The 24,808-nt window shown below is 45.7% G+C and overlaps 1 protein-coding gene across 5 annotated transcripts in view; it reads right to left on the bottom strand.

The window, feature by feature from the left end:
• The window catches only part of LOC120917435 (nuclear receptor coactivator 5-like), an 84,164-nt gene extending 59,904 nt beyond the window's left edge, over positions 1-24,260 (bottom strand). For all 5 annotated transcript variants that reach the window (XM_040328721.1, XM_040328723.1, XM_040328724.1 and 2 more), the window contains exons 1-2: positions 24,159-24,260; positions 2,486-2,555 (exon numbers count right to left, since the gene is read on the bottom strand). In XM_040328721.1, coding sequence (XP_040184655.1) covers positions 2,486-2,544 — 59 coding nt within the window. In that variant the 5' untranslated portion in view covers positions 2,545-2,555; positions 24,159-24,260. The remainder of the gene's footprint in view (positions 1-2,485; positions 2,556-24,158) is intronic.
• Between the last annotated feature and the right edge of the window lie 548 nt (positions 24,261-24,808).

Raw genomic sequence — 24,808 nt, 5'->3', positions numbered from 1 at the left:
ATCTTCTTTGCTGCAGCTGCCCCCAGAGCCCTCCTTTTGCTTACCTGAACCCGTCCGTTCCAGCGACGAGCACGAGCCCACCAGCTCCAGCCTCTGTCCTCATTGGATAGATTGATAACAGCAGGAGCTAGAGGTTGCAGTACAACCACCATAACCCTAGCCCTCAGGGAAAATTTGAGATCTATAACACACCCCTCTCAGCAGCAATCTAAAGTCATGGGGGGGGGTGTTGAATCACTGCCACTGAGCTAATGTACTCCGATGGCAGAATACAGTACACAAATAAGACTATAGTCAGAAGCACTGATCGTGTGGAAATTTGGCTGATTGAACTGAAGTTTTTGATTGACTTTTGTACAACAAGCCCACCCATACAAGGATCAAAATTCAGCCAGTCCCCGCTAAAGCAGCAGAATTTTATTCCAGGTATGAAAAGGAGACCTTTATACTCACACCTATAGATTCAGGAGGTGTGATGAGCACTATTCAACCTGTCCGAATATCTATAATAAATGACCGCTTTTCTAAACAATTAGTCTGAGAAAAAAAAAAAAAGATAGGACACAAATAAGTCCCATGAGGACCACCAGGGCAATTAATCACTGTTTCACCAATGACATAACCAAACCATGTCCATAGTAAGACGGCAGACATCAGTCAGCTACAGGTGGAGTACTCAAAATGGTTTCCAGACATGAGGGTATTTTACATTCAAAACGCAACAGCATCAGGAATATATATATATACTATATTTCCTATGGCCAAGGCAGCAGCGGAGCTCCACGGATCACGTGGTGTGCCGATCCGCATATGGTGACCCGTTCGGATCACTTACGATCCATTGCACCACTAGTACCGATCAAAGAAATTTTGATCCATCAAAAAAATTTAATCAAGAAATTACATTGCCACAGCCCCAAAATATTTATATATATATATATATATATATATATATATATATATATATATATATATATATATATATATATATATATATATTATATTATACAGACAAACTTAAAAGCTACTAAGAGGTCATAACTCAAGGACCGTGCCCCAATTTGATCCACCAGTTCTGGAACACACACGTTTTGCCTTGTGTTGAAGAGGTGCTTTAAAGGATATGATCCACTGTGACATGGTTTCACAAGTCAAGGTTAACGCAAACAGAGGACGGGCATTGTTCCAATCACATCAAACGGAAGCCTTAAAAGGGACTTCAACTGTCTATCAGTGGGTAGTAGTAGAAATGTCATTAACCTGAGTGGTGGTAAACTGGAAAGTCATAATAACGGAGGGGCCATTTATCAATAAATCCTCTTTCAAGAGGGGGAGAAACAAATCATCATAATGTTCACAGGACAGTATGATTGCTTGAAACATTCTTAGTTCTCATAAATGACGGTTTCAAATACGGAGTGTATGAAGGTGGTCTTTGTATTGATTATATAGCTGCTTTACATTTTTACTTATTTTTTCCTGACAAAAGTTTGGCATCACTGCTATTTGAAAGTTACAGGTTTGTTAGATTGCTTTTTCCCCATTTATAGTTTACAGGACACAGTATTGACATTGGGGCCAGCAAGAGGAACTAATTTGGGCCCTGTCCCCTAGTTCTAATAGCAACAATTAAGCGATCGAACGGCCACTGATCACTGCCAAGAGAGGAGTGCAGTGACTGCCAGTTGCCACTCTCGGCTCTGCCCCTCTAGCGCTCACTGGAGAGGGGGCAGGAGTAACTGGTATCAGCTCTCAGCCGCATGCAAAGACCTAAAGCCAGCTGTCAGCTTGGTGGGTACCAACATGGACAAAATAAACTTTAGCCATACTTCTTCTAATGGTGTACCACACATTGTGTGAAGCAGCTATAATTCTTACTGGGCATTGCTTTCAACAACAAGACTGATTACTGTAAGGGCTCATTCACACAGATGCTGTGGCCAGAGTGGTTTACTTTTTCTCCCACCGCTGAACTGTGTGCAGGCAGCCCACAGAAAGTGAATGGAAGTACATTGGCTGTATGATCTCACCTACACAGCCAACTCCGATAGGTGCGCAGAGCAGTTGCTTCAAGGTAGGTGAAACTATCTCTGCATACCTGTAAAACTTGGCTGTGCAGGCAAGTCCATAAATTCAATGCACTCCCATTCACTTTCTATAGGCTGCCCGCATACAGCTCAGCAATGTAAACAAATAGGACTGAGCACCCATGCGAACAAGCTTTGTCTATTACATTGTATAACCAACATGATGTTACTTAAAAAATAAACACAAAGCAATAGAATTCATTGATCCATTTACATTGTGGGGGGGGGGGGTGAGAGAGAAAGAAACATACCGTACTTTAGGCAGTACAGTACACTTATAAAATAAAACGCACTGACCTGCACACTAACCAAACTATACTTGGTTGTTCCAATTCTAGAGTTTGCAACAGTGATCAAAGAAAATTCCCTCATTGAAAAAGGGGAAACATTGTACTTACTTCTTATTAACAACAGGTTTCTGTGGTTGACCCCGGGTTACCTTCACCCAAGATGACATAGTAAAAGCACCTGAGAGGAAAAAAAAATACATTGTTAATACATTCACAGCACATATTAAATTTGTATGAAAAAAATGTTTTAAATGTACTTGTTTAGAAAAAGAAAGGCAACTGAGCAGAATTAAACAAAATCCAGATAATCTTTGACACAGATAGTTTTCCATACAGTTTTAGCATTTATTTTTACTCAATATTTATTGTATTAATTTAATTATACAATAATTTTATTTATTTTTCTACTTAAAAAGTTAATTATCTAGAACAAACTAAAGAAAAACTGCAAGCAAAGTGTAATCTTATACATATCAGATGTCTGATCCAGCCATTTCCAACCAGATCAGGCAGTACCCTCATGCCTTCAGGAGCCCTCATAAATGATAGCCAGCCACTATCTGCAGGAACAGTCAATAAGGCTTAGAAAATCTTTTGTAACAGTTATTGTTCCCCTATTAAATGTCTGCCAACATTGCTCATCTCTCCCCCCACCCCTCTTGCACACCAACATACATGACACTCAGTCAAGCCAAGCAATTATGTTTGTGCACCTGATCCTTCTACTTCAGCCAGGTCAGATTGTAAACACATATCTATCTGCCCCTCAAATATCTTTGGGCAGCTAAAGAAATAGATAATACATGGACACACAAACAAAAATTGTTTTCTGTGTGACCTGTTCACACCACAATGCTGGTTGTCATCTACAGTGCTAGCGTTGCATTGAAATGCTACGCATTAATGCATGTCAAAATGCAAGTCTTTGGAGGAAAAAAGATGCTTTTTATTATTTTGTCCCCTACAAGGACCCATACAGCAGCCATTTTAGATGGGAAGTAGAGAGTGTATAGCGGAAAGCTGGCTAGTGAGGTGTCTCAATAACAGGGTTTACACGCCATTTAACGGCTGTTATGACACAATAAAATGCATTAGTCTCTCTCACACCTTCTCTCCACAAACAGGCAAAAAAAAAAGAAATTGGTATTTTTACATCATACTTACCTGCAAAATCATATTGAGTACATCATGGGACACAGAGTCAGGCTAATATTCATTACCTGCTGGGACATCCCAAAGCAAAAGTCTTGGGGGGGGGGGGAGAGACACCCTGCTAAACGGTAGCCATCAGAACTTTATACAGCAGCTCACAGTACACTGCGGCCAAAAGCCGAATTCTAGGCTGCTCCGTCGGCTCTCTTTTCCACTGAACAAGGCTGAGAGAGAAAAAGAATGCAAAAATAAAGTCCTGATTTAAAAGAAAGGCTGACACCACTTTTGAAAAAAACGATGGAACAGGTCGTAACGCGACTGTCGTGGTGAAGGATCAAGTACGGTTCCCTGCATGAAAGGGCCGCCAACTCTGAAACCCTCCTAGCTGAGGTGATAGCCATCAGAAAGGCCATCTTGCGTGACAGCAAGTCTAATGGAATTTCCTTAATAGGTTCAAATTTGTTTCTGTAACACAGACAGCACCAAGTTCAAGTCCCAGGGACACATAGGTGACCCAATGGGGCGGGAAGCAAAGGAGTTGCCCCCTGCATAAAGGTTTGGAAGAATACTGATAGGGCCGAAACTTGACCTCCATTTGTACTGAAAGCCAAATTTCTACAGCTGCCTGTAGAAAAGAGAATTGACACATGTCCCTCTGCCCAGGCTAGTATGTGGTTTATCTCCTTCAGAGCTGAACTACTCCTGGTACAGCCATGGTGGTTTATACAGGCCACTGCAGTGGCATTGTCGGACTGATCCCCGATAGGGCAGTCCTGAAGATCCACCGTCCATGACCATAGGGGGCCAGTCGTACCGCCCGTAATTCCAGAACGTTGATGGGCAGGGCCTATTCTGTCCTTGACCATTTCCCCCAAGCTATGAGCCCCTCTAGGGTCGCTCCCCAGCCTGAGAGACTGGCATCTGTGAACACCCAGGAAGCTGTAGCAAGCCCAAAGGGTAGAGCCACAAACTGAAAATAACGTTTCTCTATTGCGAATCGCAGGAGCCACTAATGAGGTTGAAAGATAGGTATGTGTAAATATGCATCCTTTTATAATCAATGGAGGCTAGAAAGTCTTGATGGAGGCTACTACTGAGCGGACAGACTCCATCCGAAAAGGAATGGATGAGTAGATACTGGTTCATGGACCTTGGTACCCAAAATTGGCATGGTGTCCCAGTTTGGTTTTTGAACCGTAAACAGGTTTGGAGTAAAACCCTGTGCTTTTTTTCTGGATACAGGAACCTCTACAATCACCTACAGGAACCTCTACAACGCTGGATCTCAGGAACCCATCGCAACTCCAGCCTGTAACCGTGGGATATAGTAGGTGACCCACTCATCCTGAACTATTTAGGGGAGTAACCTCATTGAAGGATAAATTAGCACCCAATATTTTAAATCCTCCAAAAATGGAGTCAATGTTTCTTGCACGTTTGACAGGGTTTTATAAGTGTGGCAGATGCCAAGTGTGTTCACTTAATGGGTGCAAAACTAAAAAGGACCACTACGTTCAGTTCGAGCTGTACCTCTAGGAATTATAGCATTGAGTCCTTTATTACATGTTCCACCATTGAGGTGGTTTATATGCTCCAGTGCCCGTGCGGCCTGCAATATGTGGGCAGGACCAAACATCCTTTGCAGGTTCGCTTAAATGAGAATATTAGTAATATACGTAGTGGATATACTAAACACTCAGTGTCTAGACATTACCTGTCTACCCACAGCAAGGACCCCAATCATACGATATTTTTGGGCATTGACAAGTTCAATGCACATTGGAGGGGGAGTGATCTAGTACGTAGCATTTCCAGATCGGAAATGTTGCGGGTGCACAAATTGAAATGTTACACACCCTATGGCTTAAACATAGATGTTGTCAACTGTTTCATAGACAACTCTTAGTGGTGCAACTATGCCTCTTTTCCCTCTTTTTTCTTTTTTATTATATCTGTTTTTGTTTGTAATTCTTTATAAATCCCCAATTAAATTTTGGACATTTTCTAATGAATTATGCTATCAATTTTAAATGCACGGTTGCCTTTATATGTAATTCATGTTCTGACAGCTATAGTTTCACCCCTGTGGGCTTATCCCATGTTACCCACAAACATGGGGAGGTAATATATATATATATGCATGGGTATATAGTTTAACATGTGAACTTGAGGTGAGTCCCACTCGGCTGCCCCTTTGCCCGTGTTCTATTAATTTCCTTATTTATATATATTTAATAGATGTGGTTCAGATTTTTTACCTTTCCTGAACATTGTTTAGTATAATTTTGTATTATGGTTCATACACATTTGCAAACGATGAGGTATGTGTGAATTGTTCCGTTATGGTTAATGTGCATTTATAGCCTTATGAGGGATAGAGATGCCCACTGTCTGTGATCCCCGAGTTTAGCTTATGATTTTGCCCATTTGCAATCTGTGCTGTTTTGTATATAGGAAGTTTGGTCAGCGATTTTCCAGCTTCCCTTTTGTTTTCCCTGACTTAAGATGGCGTGTGTGTACAGCCCTGCGAGACTCACATCAAGGCTGGATCCACCCCCATTATACTCATATGCGGTGACGCAGAGCGCTGCCTTATCCCGTGACCAAGTCCAAATAGAGACAAAACGTTGGGAGGCGGCGTTCCGACATCACCGCATCACGTGTTAAGGACCGGAAGAGATGAGTACACGCTCTGCCAGCCGGCCGGTTTATGATTTTATGCTTTAACTCAACCTGATTGATGTAAGTGCACATCTTTTTATATTTATATTTAATGCCTCAAAGGTTTTTACACTATGCGAGTCTCCCTTGCTTCCTTTCTGCATATCTCCGAGTGTTGACACTCCCTGAGAATTGAGACATTGGTGAAGATTTGTTTTATTATCCTGACTGATGGATGTTTCCTTGTATCCTCGCTGTGTTTGATCTCTTTGAGATCTCAGGCTCTGGTAAGGGTCAGTGTTTGATGGTGGAGGTTCTTTGTCGTCATTGTCACTGCACCGTTTTGTGGACCAACTGGGCAACACTATTATCTCTGCTTACCTTGGACTTAATTTTATCAATTTTGTTCACCATATATTGTATATATGTTTATGATACTCATCCAGTGTCAATTTATTCACTGTATCACTGTATAATTTTATTTTCACAATATACCTTACAGTACACTCATAGCGCGACTCCCTTTTCTCCTTTATGTTTTTCTATGTTGTATAACATTTGAGTCGCAGCTTCTAAAGCCCCGTACACACGGTCGGACTTTTGCCCAACCAACTTCAAAATCCGGCACTTTTCGTATTTGTCCGACCGTGTGTACGTTCCATCGGACCAACTTTTTTGGCTTCAATCGGACAAAAAGTTGGGTCTGTGAACGGACCAACTTTCTGTTCCGAAAAGTCCGATTGTGCAAAGTGCGACCGTGTGTACAGCAAACCATCGGACTTTTGGACAAAGTACAAATGCGCATGCTCAGAACCAATGTTAAACTCAACCAACAATAGCAGAAGTTAACCAAAGGGTGGCGGTAAAGAGCAAGTAAAACCACGTGATGTTGGGAAAGTGTTAGAAAAGTTTGCAGAAAAGTCCGAGCGTGTGTATGCTATGGGTGTGATCGGACAAATCAATTAGGACAAAAATCCAAGGGAAATTTTGTTGGATGTCCTACCGTGTGTATGAGCCTTAAGTTTCACTTTGTCTAAATGGTATGCGCAATATTTTTTTCACTTTCATCCTGAACTATTGTTCTCCAAATGCCCATAAGTGCAGAAAGCTTTCCCCCCACCCGATAGAGTGAGGGGGGGGGGGTCTCCTCAAAAGGAGGGCTTGGTGAAAGATTTAGAAGAGTTTTGGGCCCAGGGCTTTTTCTTGTCCTGGCCTTGCCTCTGGCTCTAGCACCCTGTTTGCAGCGGAACTGCCTTGGCGCTGAGACATATGAGGAAACAGTCCCGGAAGTTTTAAACGAGGGACGCCTGGTGCTTTTCTTCACAGGAAGTACAGAACTCTTCCCTCCAGAAATCTTTGGGATATATTCGTCCAGATGATCACCAAATAAGCGTTCCCCATGAAAGGGGAAACCTGCCAATAACTTCATACAAGGAAGCTCGACTGACCAGTTTTTAAACCACAAAAGTCTGGCTCTCATGTCTGTACATATGCACAAATGAGAAACCTGCTGTATTGAATCCTTTAAGGCGTTAACAGCAAAACACAGCACTCAAGGAATATCTGCCTTATTTTCAGGCAGATTATCCTCCTGGCTAGGTTGTTTGGCCTGATCTTTTACAGACTGGCAAATACCAATTGCTGCAACAGCTGGCTGAATAGCTGAACTAGCCAAAGAAAATTACTTAAATAATGACTCCAGTTTCCTTTCAGCAGGGTCCTTCAGGCCCTGTGCATTATCCACTGGACAAGTTAAGTTCTTTTTTAAAGAAGACTGCTGCATCTATGGCTGGCATGCTCCATTTTTTTGTGAACTTTTCATCCATGGGATTTACCTAAAACCTATTAGGAGGAACAAAAATCCTGTTATGGGTTGTTCCCAATCAGCATACACCGCCTGTTCCAACAGAGGGTGTAAGGAGAAAGCCTGTGTGGCCTGAAGAGCTCAGAAGCAGACTCATCTGCCGGGCACTCCACTGAATCCTGAGCTTTTAGCTCTTCCCCATCCTCAACCCATTCCTGCTCTAGACCAGGAAGCTCCGGGGAGGGACATCCGTCACGCTTCTTGCCACCCTTCAGGATTTTTGTTCCTCCTAATAGGTTTTAGGTAAATCCCATGGATGAAAAGTTCACAAAAAAATGGAGCATGCCAGCCATAGATGCAGCAGTCTTCTTTAAACAAGAACTTAACTTTAATAATGACTCCAGTTTCCCTTCAGCAGGGTCCCTCGGCCCTGTGCATTATCCACTGGACAATCCTGAAGACTGCTGCGCCATGGCCGCCAAACTGCTGTGCACAGCGGCATGGTGAACAAAGGTGAAATGGCGCACCGTTCTGCGGCATCATACAGGTACAAGTACATTTTGCAAACACCCACAGCTAGCCCAATACTCCCCTGTATGGTCACCGCACACAGGTGCCCAGCCTCTAGGTTGATTATTACCATCACTGGAACACCCCACAATAAGTAAATAAGGGGGTTTCACTTACCCGGCCAGGCGCAGGGCAGCTTAGAAACCAAGAGTCAAATCTTCACGGCGGGTTTCTGTCACTTGGACCTTCAAGGACTGAGTACCCTTTTCATGTTTAGGGGCCACTCCCTTGGACCTGTACAGCACCCTGAAGGAAATGCCTTAGCGTTGTAGTGTCCAGGATTAAAACTCCACAGGGTCCAGCGATTGGAGGCCGCATTACAGGCAAAACCTTGCAGGACCTTGAGTCTTCTTTGCAAGGCTTTGGTAACATTTATCTAAGCATATAGAGCCTGTGTCAAATGGATCCGATAGGTCAATCACTTGATTCATTGAAGAACCGTTTGTGGGACTAGAGACCTGGAGCTCAGAGAGCTCAAACTACTGTGTCATCCACCTTGCAGACATTGGTAAAAATAAAATAAAAAAACCTGATGCGTTTCCTGTATGGGAGGGGTTATATAGGGGATCACTTCCTGTCTAACAACCTTTGGTCTACCAGTGTCCATTCACCTGATGAGGAAGTATAACCCAGCAGGTAATGATTAGCCTCACTGTGTCCCATGATGTATGAGGGGAAAAAAAAGGGGATGCATGTCACAGCACAATGGAAGGCAATGCCCATTAATTTTTGCAATAGTGCCAATAGAGCTGTGCCGAGCGGGCACACTCCTGGCGGCTAACGGAAACATCCCGATCGCTGCTTGCGATCAGGAGTTCTACGATCATGTGACCGCCAAATAACCCACCCTATCTCCCAACATTCTAAAGCCCTTAAAGGGGGGGGGCGCGACGAAAGCTGGCGCCAAGGGGTTAAAGTGGTTGTAACATAGGCTTACAGGTAACCCTATAAGTACTGTAAATACCCCCAAAAAGTGCACTGTTTTAGGAGATATTCACTGCATATGCAGTCGATGACATTAGCGCATTCGCTCTAGAGGAACGGACACCGTGGCCATTTCTTCAGAGTCCTGTGCCATAAACTGAGGCTCCCCGTTCATGCGTGAGATGTCATGACATCGCAGCTTTGGCCAGAGTCTGTGGACCCGGAAGGAAGATGGATGAAGATGGAAGCGGCCTCCAATGGTGAGAGTGCATCGCTGGAAGGCTTTGTTTACAGGCAAGTTTCACATAGTGTGCTAGTATGCAATTCCAGCACATTATGGCTTTACCTTGCAGGTCAAAAATAAATAATAATCACCCAGTGGTTTACTACCACTTTGATAATAAAACCTGGAAGCTGACTGATTTCTTTGCAAACCTTAAAGGGGTTTTAAGGTTTGTTTTTTATTTTCTAAATAGGTTCCTTTAAGCTAGTGCATTGTTGGTTCACTTACCTTTTCATTCGATTTCCCTTCTAAATGTTTTTTTCCTTTGTCTGAATTTCTCACTTCCTGTTTCTCCTCAGGAAGCTTGCCCCCATCAGAGCTGTTCTGGCTGGGGGTTAGTCAGCCAGAACAGCTTAGTGAGGAGGTACAGGAAGTGAGAAATTCAAAAGAAAAAAAAACATTTAGAAGGGAAATCGAAGGAAAAAGGTATGTGAACCAACAATGCACTAGCTTAAAAAGAGAAAGTAAAGCCTCTTGAAAAAATAAAAAATAAATCCTGCAAGACAAAGGCATAATGAGCTAGTATGCATAGCATACTAGCTCATTATGAGGTACTGCGATTGGCCGGAGCCTCGATGATGTCACTCCCGCGCATGCGCACGGGAGCCGTCAGTGATGACCTGATTGCCTTCGCCAACAGCATGCTCAGTGTGCCTGCACCGTTACATATGGACGCACGCGCCCGTAGACATCAGTGCAGTCTTTTCTGCAAATATCTCCTAAACTGTGTAGGTTTAGGAGATATTTCTGGTACCTACAGGTAAGCCTTAATCTAGGCTTACCTGTAGGTAAACGTGGTCTGTAAGGGTTTACAACCACTTTAAAAGGAACCTATTTAGGGGAAAAAAAAAAAAAACTAACCTTTACGACCCCTTTAGCCAGATTTTTCACGTTCCAGTTTTAGCAAACCTCCCCCCATAGTATGCATCTTCTGTATTAAAATCCTGCCCATTTCCCAAAATGTTTTTTTCTTGCTTAAATTTCTACTTCAACAACAATTACAATTTGTTTTAGTGCACACAAAACAACATCTAAGATTGTTTCTATCAAGTGCTGTATAGAAGATAAGACAATAACCAAAATAATTTTATGCACAGAGTGCTGTGGTTCTGCCTGCTGGCTGCTTCATCACTACAGGACATAGTAGAGAAATAGCAGATGGCAGGTGAAACCGAGAGACCTTAAGGACATTGGATTTTTGGCAGAAGTATTTGTGGAATTTACTTCCAATTTAATGGAAAACCAATCACTAAAATTTCATAGAAGCTTTTAACATGTTAATGTAATTTTAAAAGTACATTTTCAATCTTTGTTATAGGTATTGTAAAGGCTCCAGGTTTTTCACCTTAACCTTTCACCCCTTTTTTTTTTTACCCGAACCTGTTGGTTCCAGCGATGTGCACAAGCCCAGTAGATCCAGCGGCTGTCTCTGTCCTCATTAAATAGATTGATAGGAGAAGGAGCCATTGGTTCCCACTGCTGTCAATCAAATGCAGTGTGACACAGGAGCGGGTGGGGCCGAGTCCCGCTGTCCGTGTCAATGGAAACACACAATCATTTTTATTTGCTTTTAATAAAAGCAGTATTAAACCATCAGCGCTTTTCTGTTCTATACATTGAGCACAATAAAACCAACCCTCCCAAGTAAATTGACAAAATTCTTATCCCATCACTTTAGAACTTTCAATATTGATGACTCATGAATTTTTAGTATTCACAGCAAAGATTTTAAAGAGGAACTTTACCTCAAAAATAAATAAAAAAATTGGCAAACAGGTAGGAATTTTAATGCAAAAGTCATGCTTTGCCAATCACAGCCAGAGAGGAGGGAGCAGGGGCGGGCCGAGCCACGCTCTGTGTGTCAGTGAACACACAGCAGACTCAGGAGTGAGCTGGTACAAGTGCCCCCGTAGCAAGCGTCTAGAAGCCGGCCTCAGCATGATCCAATTCGCTACAGCAGGGGAACCCCTGAGAGATAATCAGATTTTTCCTCGATCATCTTCACCTATAAATGTCAGTACCCAGTTATATTATGTACATTTAGGAAAGAATCATTTTTTTTTTTTTTTTTTACTACTGAGCTGGCCAGAAACACCTCTGGAGGGGGGGGGGGTCTATTCCACAGCTTACTGAGAAGAAACCTTTCCCTATTTAGAGATGAAATCCTGTTTCCTCGAGACGTAAATAGTACCCCCTTGTCCTCTTTGATGACGTTAATGTAAATAACTCTACACTAAATTCACTATATGGACTAGAGGTCGACCGATATATCGGCCGATATTTGGCCATTTTGGAGCGGATTGCCGCCGCGGTCACAGCATCAGGAAAGACCGCGGCTTCGGCCTAGCCCTGGAGCCGTGGCTATCTTGGTACACCCAGCGCGGCGGTCCTCCTCTCTGTTTACGCCCACAGAGGGGGAGGGGCCCGCGCTCGTGAAATTAGATTGTTTTGGACCAGGTAGGCAAGATTGAGATATAAAATAAAAAAAAAAACACACACAACCAAATTCTCTGTGTCCCAGTTATATTCCCTCTGCACAGCTATTTCTGATTCTGTTAAATAGTTTGATCTAACCTACAATCCAGCACCTGTTTGCTAAAAGTAGGCTTTTGGTTAGGTTAATATTAAAGCGGAGTTCCGGCCACAATATTAAAAATATAAACTTTTTAAATATGAAAACCCCTGTAATACACAAACTTAATGTATTCTACTACAGTTAGTCTGTAAACTAAGGTCCGTTTTGTTAGGTTGTTACAGCATTTAGACACTTTATAAAACAGAAATTGACTGGGGCCATCTTAAGTGTGGGCATCATGAAGCCAGACTGTATGACTTTCTGGATTTCAGCCTCGCACATGCTCAGTGCTGTACAAGCAGTGTAATGGTTTCAGATCAGGTTTCAATAGCAATGGGAGTGCCAGAGGAAGTTACCGCCCCATATCTATGCAAAGCAAACCTCTCCTCCCCTCCCCTTCTCCTTCCAGGAACCAGTAAATATAAGAAATCATTTGTTCCTGTGCAGATATATCTACATAACAAGATGATATATATATATATCTTGTTATATATGTGGTGTGTATACATATACCAGACATGTGCACTGTCAATAAATTCATTTTGTTTAGTTCCGTTTCGCATTAGCCGTTATTTCGTATTTTGTGCCCGAAACTCAATTCGGATTCGTACGCTCATAATGGGCACAGCAGGAGTACAGGCACAGGAAGTCAGCACAGAACAGGGATGGTGGGAACCCTTCATGAGAGGTTCCCACCATCCCTGCACTGACTTCCCGGGTCTGTACCCCCGCTGTGCCCATTATGAGGGGTTCCCACCATCCCTCTGCTGAGTTCCCGGGTCTGTACACCCGCTGTGCCCCATTATGAGGGGTTCCACCATCCCTGCACTGAGTTCCCGGGTCTGTACACCCGCTGTGCCCCATTATGAGGGGTTTCCACCATCCCTCTGCTGAGTTCCCGGGTCTGTACACCCGCTGTGCCCCATTATGAGGGGTTCCCACCATCCCTGTGCTGAGTTCCCGGGTCTGTACACCCGATGAGCCCCATTATGAGGGGTTACCACCATCCCTGTGCTGAGTTCCTGGGTCTGTACACCTGCTGTGCCCCATTATGAGGGGTTACCACCATCCCTGTGCTGAGTTCCCGGGTCTGTACCCCCGCTGTGCCCCATTATGAGGGGTTCCCACCATCATCCCTATGCTGAGTTCCCGGGTCTGTACCCCCTGCTGTGCCCCATTATGAGGGTTTCCCACCACCCCTGTGCTGAGTTCCCGGGTCTGTACACCCGATGTGCCCCATTATGAGGGGTTACCACCATCCCTGTGCTGAGTTCCCGGGTCTGTACCCCCCGCTGTGCCCCATTATGAGGAGTTCCCACCATCCCTGTGCTGAGTTCCCGGGTCTGTACACCCGCTGTGCCCCATTATGAGGGGTTCCCACCATCCTTGTGCTGAGTTCCCAGGTCTGTACCCCCCGCTGTGCCCCATTATGAGGTGTTCCCACCATCCCTGTGCTGAGTTCCCAGGTCTGTACCCCCTGCTGTGCCCATTATGAGGAGTTCCCACCATCCCTGTGCTGAGTTCCTGGGTCTGTACACCCACTGTGCCCCATTATGAGGAGTTCCCACCATCCCTGTGCTGAGTTCCCGGGTCTGTACACCCACTGTGCCCCATTATGAGGAGTTCCCACCATCCCTGTGCCGAGTTCCTCCTGCTTCCTTCTTCCCCCAGCACAGCACATTGCCACCATAACATTGCCCACCGCATCGTCTCCGGCACAGCACCCCGCATCGGCCTCGGCACCCTGCATCGGCCTCGGCACCCCGCATCGACCCCGGCACCCCGCATCGGCCTCGGCACCCCGCATCAACCCCGGCACCCCGCATCGGCCTCCCACATCGGCCTCGGCACCCCGCATCGGCCCCGGTACCCCGCATCGGCCTCCCGCATCGGCCCCGGCACCCCGCATCGGCCCCGGCACCCCGCATCGGCCCCGGCACCCCGCATCGGCCCCGGCACCCCGCATCGGCCCCGGCACCCCGCATCGGCCCCGGCACCCCGCATCGGCCCCGGCACCCCGCATCGGCCCCGGCACCCCGCATTGGCCTCGGCACCCCGCATTGGCCCTGGCCCAGCACCCCGCATCGGCCCCGGCATAGCACCCCGCATCGGTACAGTGAGGGCACAGTTACGGGCACAGTTACGGGTGCAGTGAGGGCACAGTTACGACAGCGTTGGGCACAGTTAGGGCACAGTGAGGGCACAGTGAGGCAGCGTTGGGCACAGTGTTGGGCACAGTGAGGGCACAGTTACGGGCACAATGAGGGCACAGTTATGGGCACAGTGAGGCAGCTTTGGGCACAGTTACGGGCACAGTCAGGGCACAGTCAGGGCAGTGTTGGGCACAGTTAGGGCACAGTTACGGGCACAGTGTTGGGCACAGTGTTGGGCACAGTGAGGGCAGCGTTGGGCACAGTGAGGGCACCGTTGGGCACAGCGAGGGGCACAGTGAGGGCACCGTTGGGCACAGCGAGGGGCACAGTGGATGGCAAGCTCGCTCTCCCACTAACTCTGTGACACCAGTGCAGAGTGGGGAGAGTTACAGATCATCAGGATGACAGAGGAGCGCATCTCTGATAGATCTGTATGTGAGAACACCCGCTCGTAGTACTGCCCCGCCTCCCTGCACTAGAATTGTAACACACAGTGCAGAGCGCGCTGTTTCTATGTACAGGGAGGCGGGGCAGTACTACGAGCGGGTGTTCTCACACACAGATCTATCAGAGATGCGCTCTATCATCCTGATGATCTGTATCTCCGCAAACCGGAGACAGACGGCGGGCGGGTGGTGGAGGCGGGGGGCGGTGCTAGCAGGGGGGAGTTGGAGAGGAGGAAGAGGACACCACCTCTATGGGCGGCACTGTCCTCCCTCCCGCCCCCCCGAGATTCAACTACTGTACGGCGCGGCGCTCGTTCAGCCCAGCCTCCTGGGATTGATGACACACATCACCCAGGAGGCATAGCAGCGCTGGATGCGGCGGAGAAGCCATCCGCCGCAAAGGGAAGACAAACTCACAGGAATAAAACCGTGAGTTTGTCAAACAAAAAAAAAAAACATGCCAGTTCTATTTAAGGGGGCAGTGTTAATTACAATGCAAACAGGTTGAAAAATAGGGTGGAACTCCGCTTTAAATGATATTCTGTATATTCATCTACTGCATGAGTTTTTCAATTCTTGTTTAAAAAAAAAAAAAAAAAAAACGCCGCCAGGTTTGAAAATATATGGTACCCGTGGACGCAATACACAGCACCAGGAAACTTTAAAGCGGATCTCCACTCTAAAGTGGAGTCCCGCTGATCGGCACCCTCCCCCCTCCGGTGTCACATTTGACACCTTTCAGGGGGGAGGGGGGTGCAGATACCTGTCTACAGACAGGTATCTGCACCCACTTCCGGCCCTACGATACGGGCAAAAGACGGGTTTTTTCCTCGTTTCCCGTCCGTCCCCCGTTGTATGCTGGGAACACTCTGCTCCCAGCACACAGCGGGAGCCAATCGGCGGGCGCAGCACGACTCGCGCGAATGCGCCGTAGGGAACCGGGCAGTGAAGCCGGAGCGCTTCACTTCCTGGTTCCCTCACCGTGGATGGAGGGGGGAGCAGCAGGGTGACGAGCGATCGGCTCGTCATCTGCTGCGATCACCGCTGGACTCCAGGACAGGTAAGTGTCCTAATATTAAAAGTCAGCAGCTGCAGTATTTGTAGCTGCTGGCTTTTAATATATTTTTTTAGTGGCACATCCGCTTTAATGAAGGAGTAATGATGCCATGGTAGCTTGCTCAATAAACACATTTGTTATATAAGGTATATATTGACAACAGAGCCAAGCCCATCCCTGCAGACCCTATAATTCTATCCCCTTTTTCCCTTCCCCCGGTTAGTTATTGTATGTGATTATATCCTCTTATTTTCTACAATCGACGCAGAGATGGTAGCATACTTTTGTAACTCATAATTAATATGTTTAAGGTTGTGTTAAACAGAAACTTGTAGCCTTTAATGTACGGCTAATTTGGAAACGAGGCAACTGGGACAGACTGTAAGCATTCCACATCTAAATACTCAAGCTTCTCCAGTTGTCGCCAGAAGTATTTGGTTATACTCTTCTTTGTTTTATTTTGCATTTAATTCTAAAGATGATATAATTTGTTGAGAATATGGAATGCCAACCTTTTGTTCACTATACCAAAAGTTTGCTACATGTACAATGTAACTTTACAATCACCAAATAAAGATAATTTTGACATGGAAAAAAAATAAAAACGCACATTTACAGATGTGGCTCAAGCTGACATTTACACAAAAGCTAATTGGCCACAGCACCACAGCAGTGACCCATCTCCTCTCTCTCTCTCTTCCCCTCCATATGCTCCATCTAAGGTTTCAATTTCGCACACCAACAAAGACTTCTGCTGTGCACTCTTTAGCAAACCCATATTGACCTTTTGTCTTGCATATGTATAGTACAGAATTCCAGTGCCATCTGCCAGTGGCAATACCAGTGCCACCATCCAGTGCCAATTAGTGCCACCTTCCACCCAGTGCCATCTGCCAATGCCACCTGCCAGTGCCACCTTCCATCCAGTGCCACCTGCCAGTGCGATCCAGTGCCACCTACCAGTGCCAACTAAAGCCATCAGTGCCACCTGCCAATGCCAACCAGTGCCAACTATTGCCACCCAGTGTCATCTGCCAGTGCCAATTAGTGCCACCTGCCAGTCAGTGCCACTTGCCAGTCACCCGTTAGAGTCAACCAGTGCCATCTGCCAATCAGTGCCATCCAGTGCAACCTGCCAGTGCCAATAAGTGCCACCTGCCAGTGCCATAAAATAAAATAAAAAAACGGCCTAAAATATTGGCCGCAAAAATCGGCATCATATATCGGCCATCGGCCGCCCAGATTTCTAAATATCGGCCAGAGAAAAACCCATATCGGTCGACCTCAAATATGGACTACTTATGTATTTATACATGTTGATCATATCCCCCCTTAAACTCCTCTTCTCAAGAGAAAAATTAAATTCCTTGAATATTTCCTCATAGCCGAGTTCCGCCATGCCTCATAGCCAGTTTGGTTGCCCATCTCTGCACTCTCTCTAGTTCCCAGATATCCTTTTTGAGAACTGGTTCCCAAAACTCAACTGCATATTCCAGATGCAGTGTTACTAATTATTTGTACAGGGGCAAAATGATCTCTCAAAGAACTTTGCTCGCTTTGGAAACCGCAGCTTGGTATTGCATGCATACTACTATTGAGCCTATGATTATTATACACGATTTATATAGCGCCAACAATTTACACAGCGCTTCACAATGTATAGGGGGGACAACACAATTACAATACAATACAGAAGGTACAGGCACCCTGCTCGTAGAGCTTACATACTAAAGGGAGGGGGTGGTGGTACAAAAGGGAATTTCTGCAGAGAATGATTTGATGGGGGGGTGGCTCGGGAACAGTCAGTTGGTTGCAGGATAGGCTTCCCTGAATAAATTCGTTTCCAGGGATCGCCTAAAAAGGTGGACGGGGTATTTCCCTGCATTTCTGCAAAATGCATTAAAAAAATGCATTAGTGTGAATGGAGCCTAATGCCGCATTCACACGACCATTTTTAAAGGTCTAGAAAAAATGACGTTTTTTTTCAACCCGATTATTGTTAAGCCGCCCTTGCCTACACACGATCGTGAAAAACAAATGCTTTAGCAAAGCGCGGCGATGTACAACACGTTCGACGGGACTATAAAGGGGAAGTTCCGTTCGGACGGCACCACCCTTGGGGCTGATTTTGTGTTAGTAAAAGTTTGATGAGAGACGATTCGCACTTTTCAGTCTTCGTGCTTTTCAGTCTGTTACAGCGTGACGAATGTGCCATCTCCCTTACGAACGCTAGTTTTACCAGAACGGGCGTTCCCGTCTCATAACTTGCTTCTAACCATGCGCGTTTTTTTAACGTCGTTAAAGCCCACACACGGCCATTTTTTATGACGTTAAAAACAATGTGAAAATTAGAGCGTGTTCCAAATTTTTAATGCCCATTTTTTACGTCGTGAAAAATGCTCTGGAGCCCACACACGATAGTTTTTAATGACATTCAAAAAAACGTCATTTTTTACATCCCGAAAAACGGTCTTGTGTGTACACAGCATAAGTCTTGGAGAGCACCCCTCATCCTTAGAACATTTGCTCTCAAAGTGAATCGATTTATATTTCCAGTATGCGTTTGTTGCTTACAGTCAACATTAAATAAAATCATGTTATGGTAGAGCTGCATGATTAATCAAGATAAAAATCGCTATCTCGATTAACCCCCCACGATCTCTAGGCTGGATGACCCGCGATTTTCGTGTCCCCCCACCGGTTTCACGTAACAAGTGATGCAACGGATTGTCAGAGCGGTAAAACACGCATTGAAACTGTCTCCGCTCTGTTCGCGCTCACAGCCCCACCTCCTCCTTACCCTCTGCGCTGTGATTGACGGAATGCGGGTCCAATGCTGGGATGTGTTCTGTCTAGCGTGGGGGTTAGGAGGAGGCAGGGCTATGAGTGCGAGCATAGCGGAGACCGTTTTAGTGGCCGGAACATACAGTTAAGGTGTGCAGCCATCCGTCCTCCCCCACATACTTCTCTCTGTTTGGCTCTGTCTTCGGGTCTCCGTCCGTCCTACCCCCCCCCAGCCGCCGAGTCTGTCTCCTGTCCCTGCTGCCTATGTTCACAGTGATAGAGGTGAGCTATGCTGTTCCCATCTCAGCTGTGACAGGAGTTCTAGCACAGTGCTAGGACTCCTGTTTTTGGAGGCGACAGGGTCAATAAAGAGAACCTGTCTAATCCAATTGCTATTACACAGGAAATTGTTTTCTCCTGTGTGATAGCAATAAAGTTAGGTAAAATAAATAAATAAATAAATAAAGGTTTACCATTTTAACCACTTAAGCCCCGGACCAATATGCTGCTAAATGCCCAAAGGCGTTTTTACAATTCGGCACTGCGTCGCTTTAACAGACAATTGCGCGCTCTGGCGACGTGGCTCCCAAACAAAATTGGCGTCCTTTTTTCCCCACAAATAGAGCTTTCTTTTGGTGGTATTTGATCACCTCTGCGGTTTTTATTTTTTGCGCTATAAACAAAAATAGAGCGACAATTTTGAAAAAAATGCAATACTTTTTGCTTTAATAAATATCCCCCAAAAACATATAATTTTTTTTTTTCCCCTCAGTTTAGGCCGATACGTATTCTTATACCTATTTTTGGTAAATAAAAAAAAAAAAAAAAAATCGCAATAAGCGTTTATCGATTGGTTTGCGCAAAATTTATAGCGTTTACAAAATAGGGGATAGTTTTTTTTTTTTTTTTTTTTTTTTACCATTAATGGCGGCGATCCGCGATTTTTTTCGTGACTGCGGCATTATGGCGGACACTTCGGACAATTTTGACACATTTTTGGGACCATTGTCATTTTCACAGCAAAAAATGCATTTAAATTGCATTGTTTATTGTTAAAATGACAGTTGCAGTTTGGGAGTTAACCACAGGGGGCGCTGTAGGAGTTAGGGTTCACCTAGTGTGCGTTTAAAACTGTAGGGGGGTGTGGCTGTAGGACTGACGTCATCGATCGAGTCTCCCTATAAAAAGGGATCACTCAATCGATGCGCCGCCACAGTGATGCACGGGGAAGCCGTGTTTACATACGGCTCTCCCAGTTCTTCAGCTCCGGGGAGCGATCGCGACGGAGCGGCTATAAATGAATAGCCGCGCCGTCGTCCCGGATCGCTCCCCGCGGGAATCCGACCGCCGCATGTAGTGGGGGGGGGGGGGGGTTCCGATCGGACCCCCGACAAGACAAGGACGTACCTGTACGCCCATTTGCCTGTACGTGCCATTCTGTGGACGTACATATACATGCAGCGGTCGGGAAGTGGTTAAAGAATCGTGAGAGAATAGTGATCTTTGTTCTAAGCAAAAGAACTGCAATTCTCATTTTCCCCAGAATCATGCAGCTCTATGTTATGGTCACTGCTAACCAGATGTTCTTTTATATGAATATTGGTAATAAGCTCTACATGGTTTGAAATGACCAGGTCCAGCAGAGCATCATTTATAGTCGGGCCTCAAACTGTACCATAAAATTTACTTTTAAAAGGTTTAACATTTTTTGCCCTCTAACAGTCAGCAGTGCCATTACTCCAGTCAATTTCCGGGTAGTTAAAATCCCCCATTATTATCACTGTCCCAGCCCTTTCTATCTGTGCAAGGAGCCGAGTCTCCACCTCCTCATTAACACTGAGAGGTCTATAACAAACTCCAATGATAACCTTTGTAGTACACACACCCATATACAGTTCCATCCATAATGCTTCCGACCCATCACACACTCCACACTCGCTTTGGGATCACTTCTCCCATAGAGACAGACACCACCACCCCTCCGTTTTACCCTGTCTTTCTGAAAGAAAGCATATCCAGGAATAAAAATAGCCCAGTCATGTGAAGGATAAAGGATGAAGCCAAGATTCAGTAATGCCAAGCAAATCATAGTTCTCCTCGTGCACCAGAGCTTCAAACTCATCCATTTTGCTTGGCAGACTTCTGGCATTGGTGAACAAACACTTAAATTCATTGTCACGTTTTGCACGTATGTTACATATTTTTTTTACTACAAATAGTACCATTTCCAATGGATGCTTGTAACATGTGAAATTTCTTATCACCTGCCATAGCCCTCTCTCCCATTTCACCCACCAATAGGACCGACCCCCGTCTGACCCATAATAGTCAAATTCACCAATCTCTCTGTAGAACCTAATAAAGCAACTGACAGCCGGAGGCGGAAGGAGGAAAAGCGGCCGTCAGAAAAACTACAGGGAGATCAGTGCTTTCAACTGCCCCCACGGTCACCTGTGAGGCTGACTGGCTCCTCTGCTGGGCTTGAGGACACCAGGTCCGATACAAGAGGTATAGGATTAGGCATCGGAGCATTTGCCCGAGTACCGATACTTGTGCAAATGCCTGGTATTGGCACAGATCCGCTGACAGCTTGTGGTTCTCAAACTGTCATATGAGCACCACTATGGAATCAGGGTAAAGCTGTATTTTTTATTTTTTATTTTAAATGAAGCATAGACACAGGGGCAGATAACATTATTAAACAGAGAGGATAGTGCGAATTGCGAACTGTCATTTTAGCAGCAGGAGGGGGAAGGGCTGGGCACGGACACGGAACTGACGGGATGGGAGGACAGGAGAAACAGCGGATGATGGAGGCACGTAAACTGACCACGATATCAGGGCTCAGCAGCCATGATAAATCATGGTCAGTTTACAATGGGTAAGGCAGAACCAGGCAGGATCAGCCAGGTATTTCAGGCGATACAGGGGGCCAAATTGCACAGCACCAAGCTGTTATTCATGCTTTAAAGGAACAGGATCCATTTTTTTTTCTATATGGTAACAAACGCTTTAAGAAGCCCATAGTTTATGAAATTTTCATTCCTTCCAGGAAAGAAGTTTGCTGGATCCACCCTGGTGAGATCAAGGGGTTAACACTATTATTGCTTAGAACAGTGATGATCACTGTTATAAGAACCAACACAATTAGCGATGCAACGATACGGATAACGATACTCGTGAAAATGCTCAGATATCGGAAGTGACGTCAGCTGGGGGGTGGGACATCTCCTCCAGCAGTGGGGATCGAAGCAGTACGCGCATCACAGCGCCAGGACAGGGGGGGTACGGGAAAATCCTCAGCACAGTGGGAAGAGTCTGACAGCTGGCCACACTGACACTCCTGCTCCCGGCTGTCTTTTTACATTATGCAGCACTGCCGCGATCCTATCCTGCCTCTGTAAACCAGAAGAGGATGGGTGGTGTACAGCGAGCTGGCTGCTATCCAACGACAGAGTGGGTGGGTTGCCAAGGGCAAGACAGCATCAGCATGTGTGTGTCTAGTGTGAGGCAGCTGTGGAAGCAGAACTTAGTATTGAGGGGAGCAAGTCCTAGCTTATACACAGACCAGTCTTTACATATTATACACACACACCAGGGGTGTGATTAGGTTTTGTGCTGCCCTAGGCCTGACTAACTCGTGTACCCCCTAATTTAAATATGACCCACCTCTTCCTGTCAAGGCCACACCCCTTGCGGTTTAAGACCCACCATGAAATTTTCAAGTGGGGACACTAGTTCTGATGGCCTGGGGGGAGGGGGCAATGGATTCCCTTAATTTGCATAGATTTCCTCTCACTTCCTGTTTGGATATGGGACAGGAAATGAAGGGAAATCTCTGCAATGGGACAGGGATGGTAAAAAAATGTAAGCGCCGTCTCCCCCCCCCAGTTGCAGAATGCCAACCGCCCACATACTGGAAGCAGTGCAGGCGATTTATGGGGGCGCTAAACTAATTTGCCTAACAGTGTAGCACAAGCCGGCGGGGAGACTGTCCGTGCTGCCCCCCTGCAAAGTGCTGCCCTAGGCCAGGATACAGCATTGACACACACGTCTCTAAATAACGAAAAGTGTCAGTTTACAGACTGGTCTGTACCCAACACCCTCCTAATGCCCTGTACTGTGCCCACCCTGTGTTGCCTCCTCCTTCCCCTACCAGCTATCACCTCTGCCCCCCATGTCTCCCAATGACCCTACCATCCCTATTTTCTTCCCCTAAAAGATCACAGATCAACTCTCCCTCAATCCTTATTTCACCCAACCCCCAACTACCCTGCCCTCACTTACTGCTCTACCCCCCCCCCCCCCAAACCACACTTTACCCATGAGATAGGTATTGTAATTGGTATCAGCGAGTAACTCCAAAAAGTCTCTCCCGCAGAGCTATTGTGTTCCCAGCACTAGAGAACACAATGGTAGTCGCTGGCAGAAATCACGTTAAAGCAGGGTTCCACCTTATTTTTTTTATTTTCTTTTTAAAGTCAGCAGCTACAAAACACTGTAGCTTCTGACTTTTATTAACACTTACCTGTCCTAGGTGCCGCCATCCTCACTAAGGGAAACAGGCAGTGGAGCCTTGCGGATTTACTGCTCGTTTCCTACTGCAGGGCTGTATAAATGGGCGGCTGCGCTCTGTGATACACATAGATCCCAGAAGGCAGCGCGCACCATTCCCCAGAAGACAACGCGAGGATGAAGACCAGCCACGGACTAGGAAGATGCGCCTAGCACCCACAATTTCTGGTAAATAAAAAAAAAAAAAAAAAATCGATTTTTTTTTTTTTGGGGTGGACCTCCACTTTAAAAAAAAGTCAAACAGACTGGCTGTATTGAGATCGATCAGATGGATGAAATCTCAGCTGAACTGGAAGAGATTGGATCCTTCTTTGGCACACAGTTGTACACAGACATGGTCCACTGTTGTCCTCATCAGAAGAGTCTCCATGGAAATGCTGTGACCCATCACTGGAAGAGATGAGGACAGGAAGGAGGAGGAAAGAGACTACAGGAGATCAGCAACAAAGGATGAGAAAAGGTCAACACGTATTTTTTTTTTTAAAAGGTATATTTATCTCTTTCCCAAACTAATAATCACTCGACACGAGACGTGATATTAATATTAATTAATGCTGGGACAAGGTACGTTATTAGGACGGTCAGTGTGTCGCTGTATACATCAGAGCACGGCTTGTATCCTTACACTGGCGGGGTGTACCGAGTATGTCGTACAATGGAGGGTCACAACACCGAGCTCTACATCACCGGCATATCACCTCTAAATGCGCCACTTAGACAATAATATGATACACACACCTAGGTCATATAAATGGGAACAGTGTACCGCCTGAACGTGTACACCACAAATCACCTACCTGACGAGTCCTCCTATTCCACCGCACCGACAAACACAACGAGCCGGACACACAGCAACAAACAAGAGCAACAGCACAATTATCTCCGGGAGATAGGAGAGAGAAACGAAAGCTGGCGAAAATAACACACTGACCCCTGGTGGCTGGGAGGAAACATGGCCATTAGACGAGCCATTGGAATTTATGCTTTTGTCACAAAACAGGTTCGCGGTGCTTAAAATGTTACTGTTGTAACTAAATGTAAATATTTATAAAATTATGTAAATGTTTATTTATATATGTTTTTTTTATTGAAAAATATTTATGATAAATGTTATAAGAGATCCTGTCATTTTATGTATGTATGCTAGAACAGAAAAAGTGGAGCTGTAGTGGTAGTGGTATTTGTTTCATCACAGTCCATAGGAAGAGATGGCTAATATAATGCATGATAAGGATGAGCTTCGAGTTCGAGTCGAGCATGAGTTTGACTCAAACATCGGCTGTTCGATCGTTCGCCGAATTTCGAACACTATGGGGCTTTCGTGCCCATATGATTGACGTGCCTGAGAAAAACTCCCCCCGGCGGATAAGGTGCGTCATGACTTTCCGAAAGTAGCCAAACCGCGAGGCGGCTCTATACGGCACCTGCGCACCGACTAGGAGTTGTG

The sequence above is a fragment of the Rana temporaria genome, chromosome 11 (assembly GCF_905171775.1).
Source record: "Rana temporaria chromosome 11, aRanTem1.1, whole genome shotgun sequence".
Classification (NCBI taxonomy): domain Eukaryota; kingdom Metazoa; phylum Chordata; class Amphibia; order Anura; family Ranidae; genus Rana; species Rana temporaria.
The sequence above is the reverse complement of the archived record's forward strand: the minus strand, read 5'-3'. Positions and strand labels throughout refer to the sequence as shown.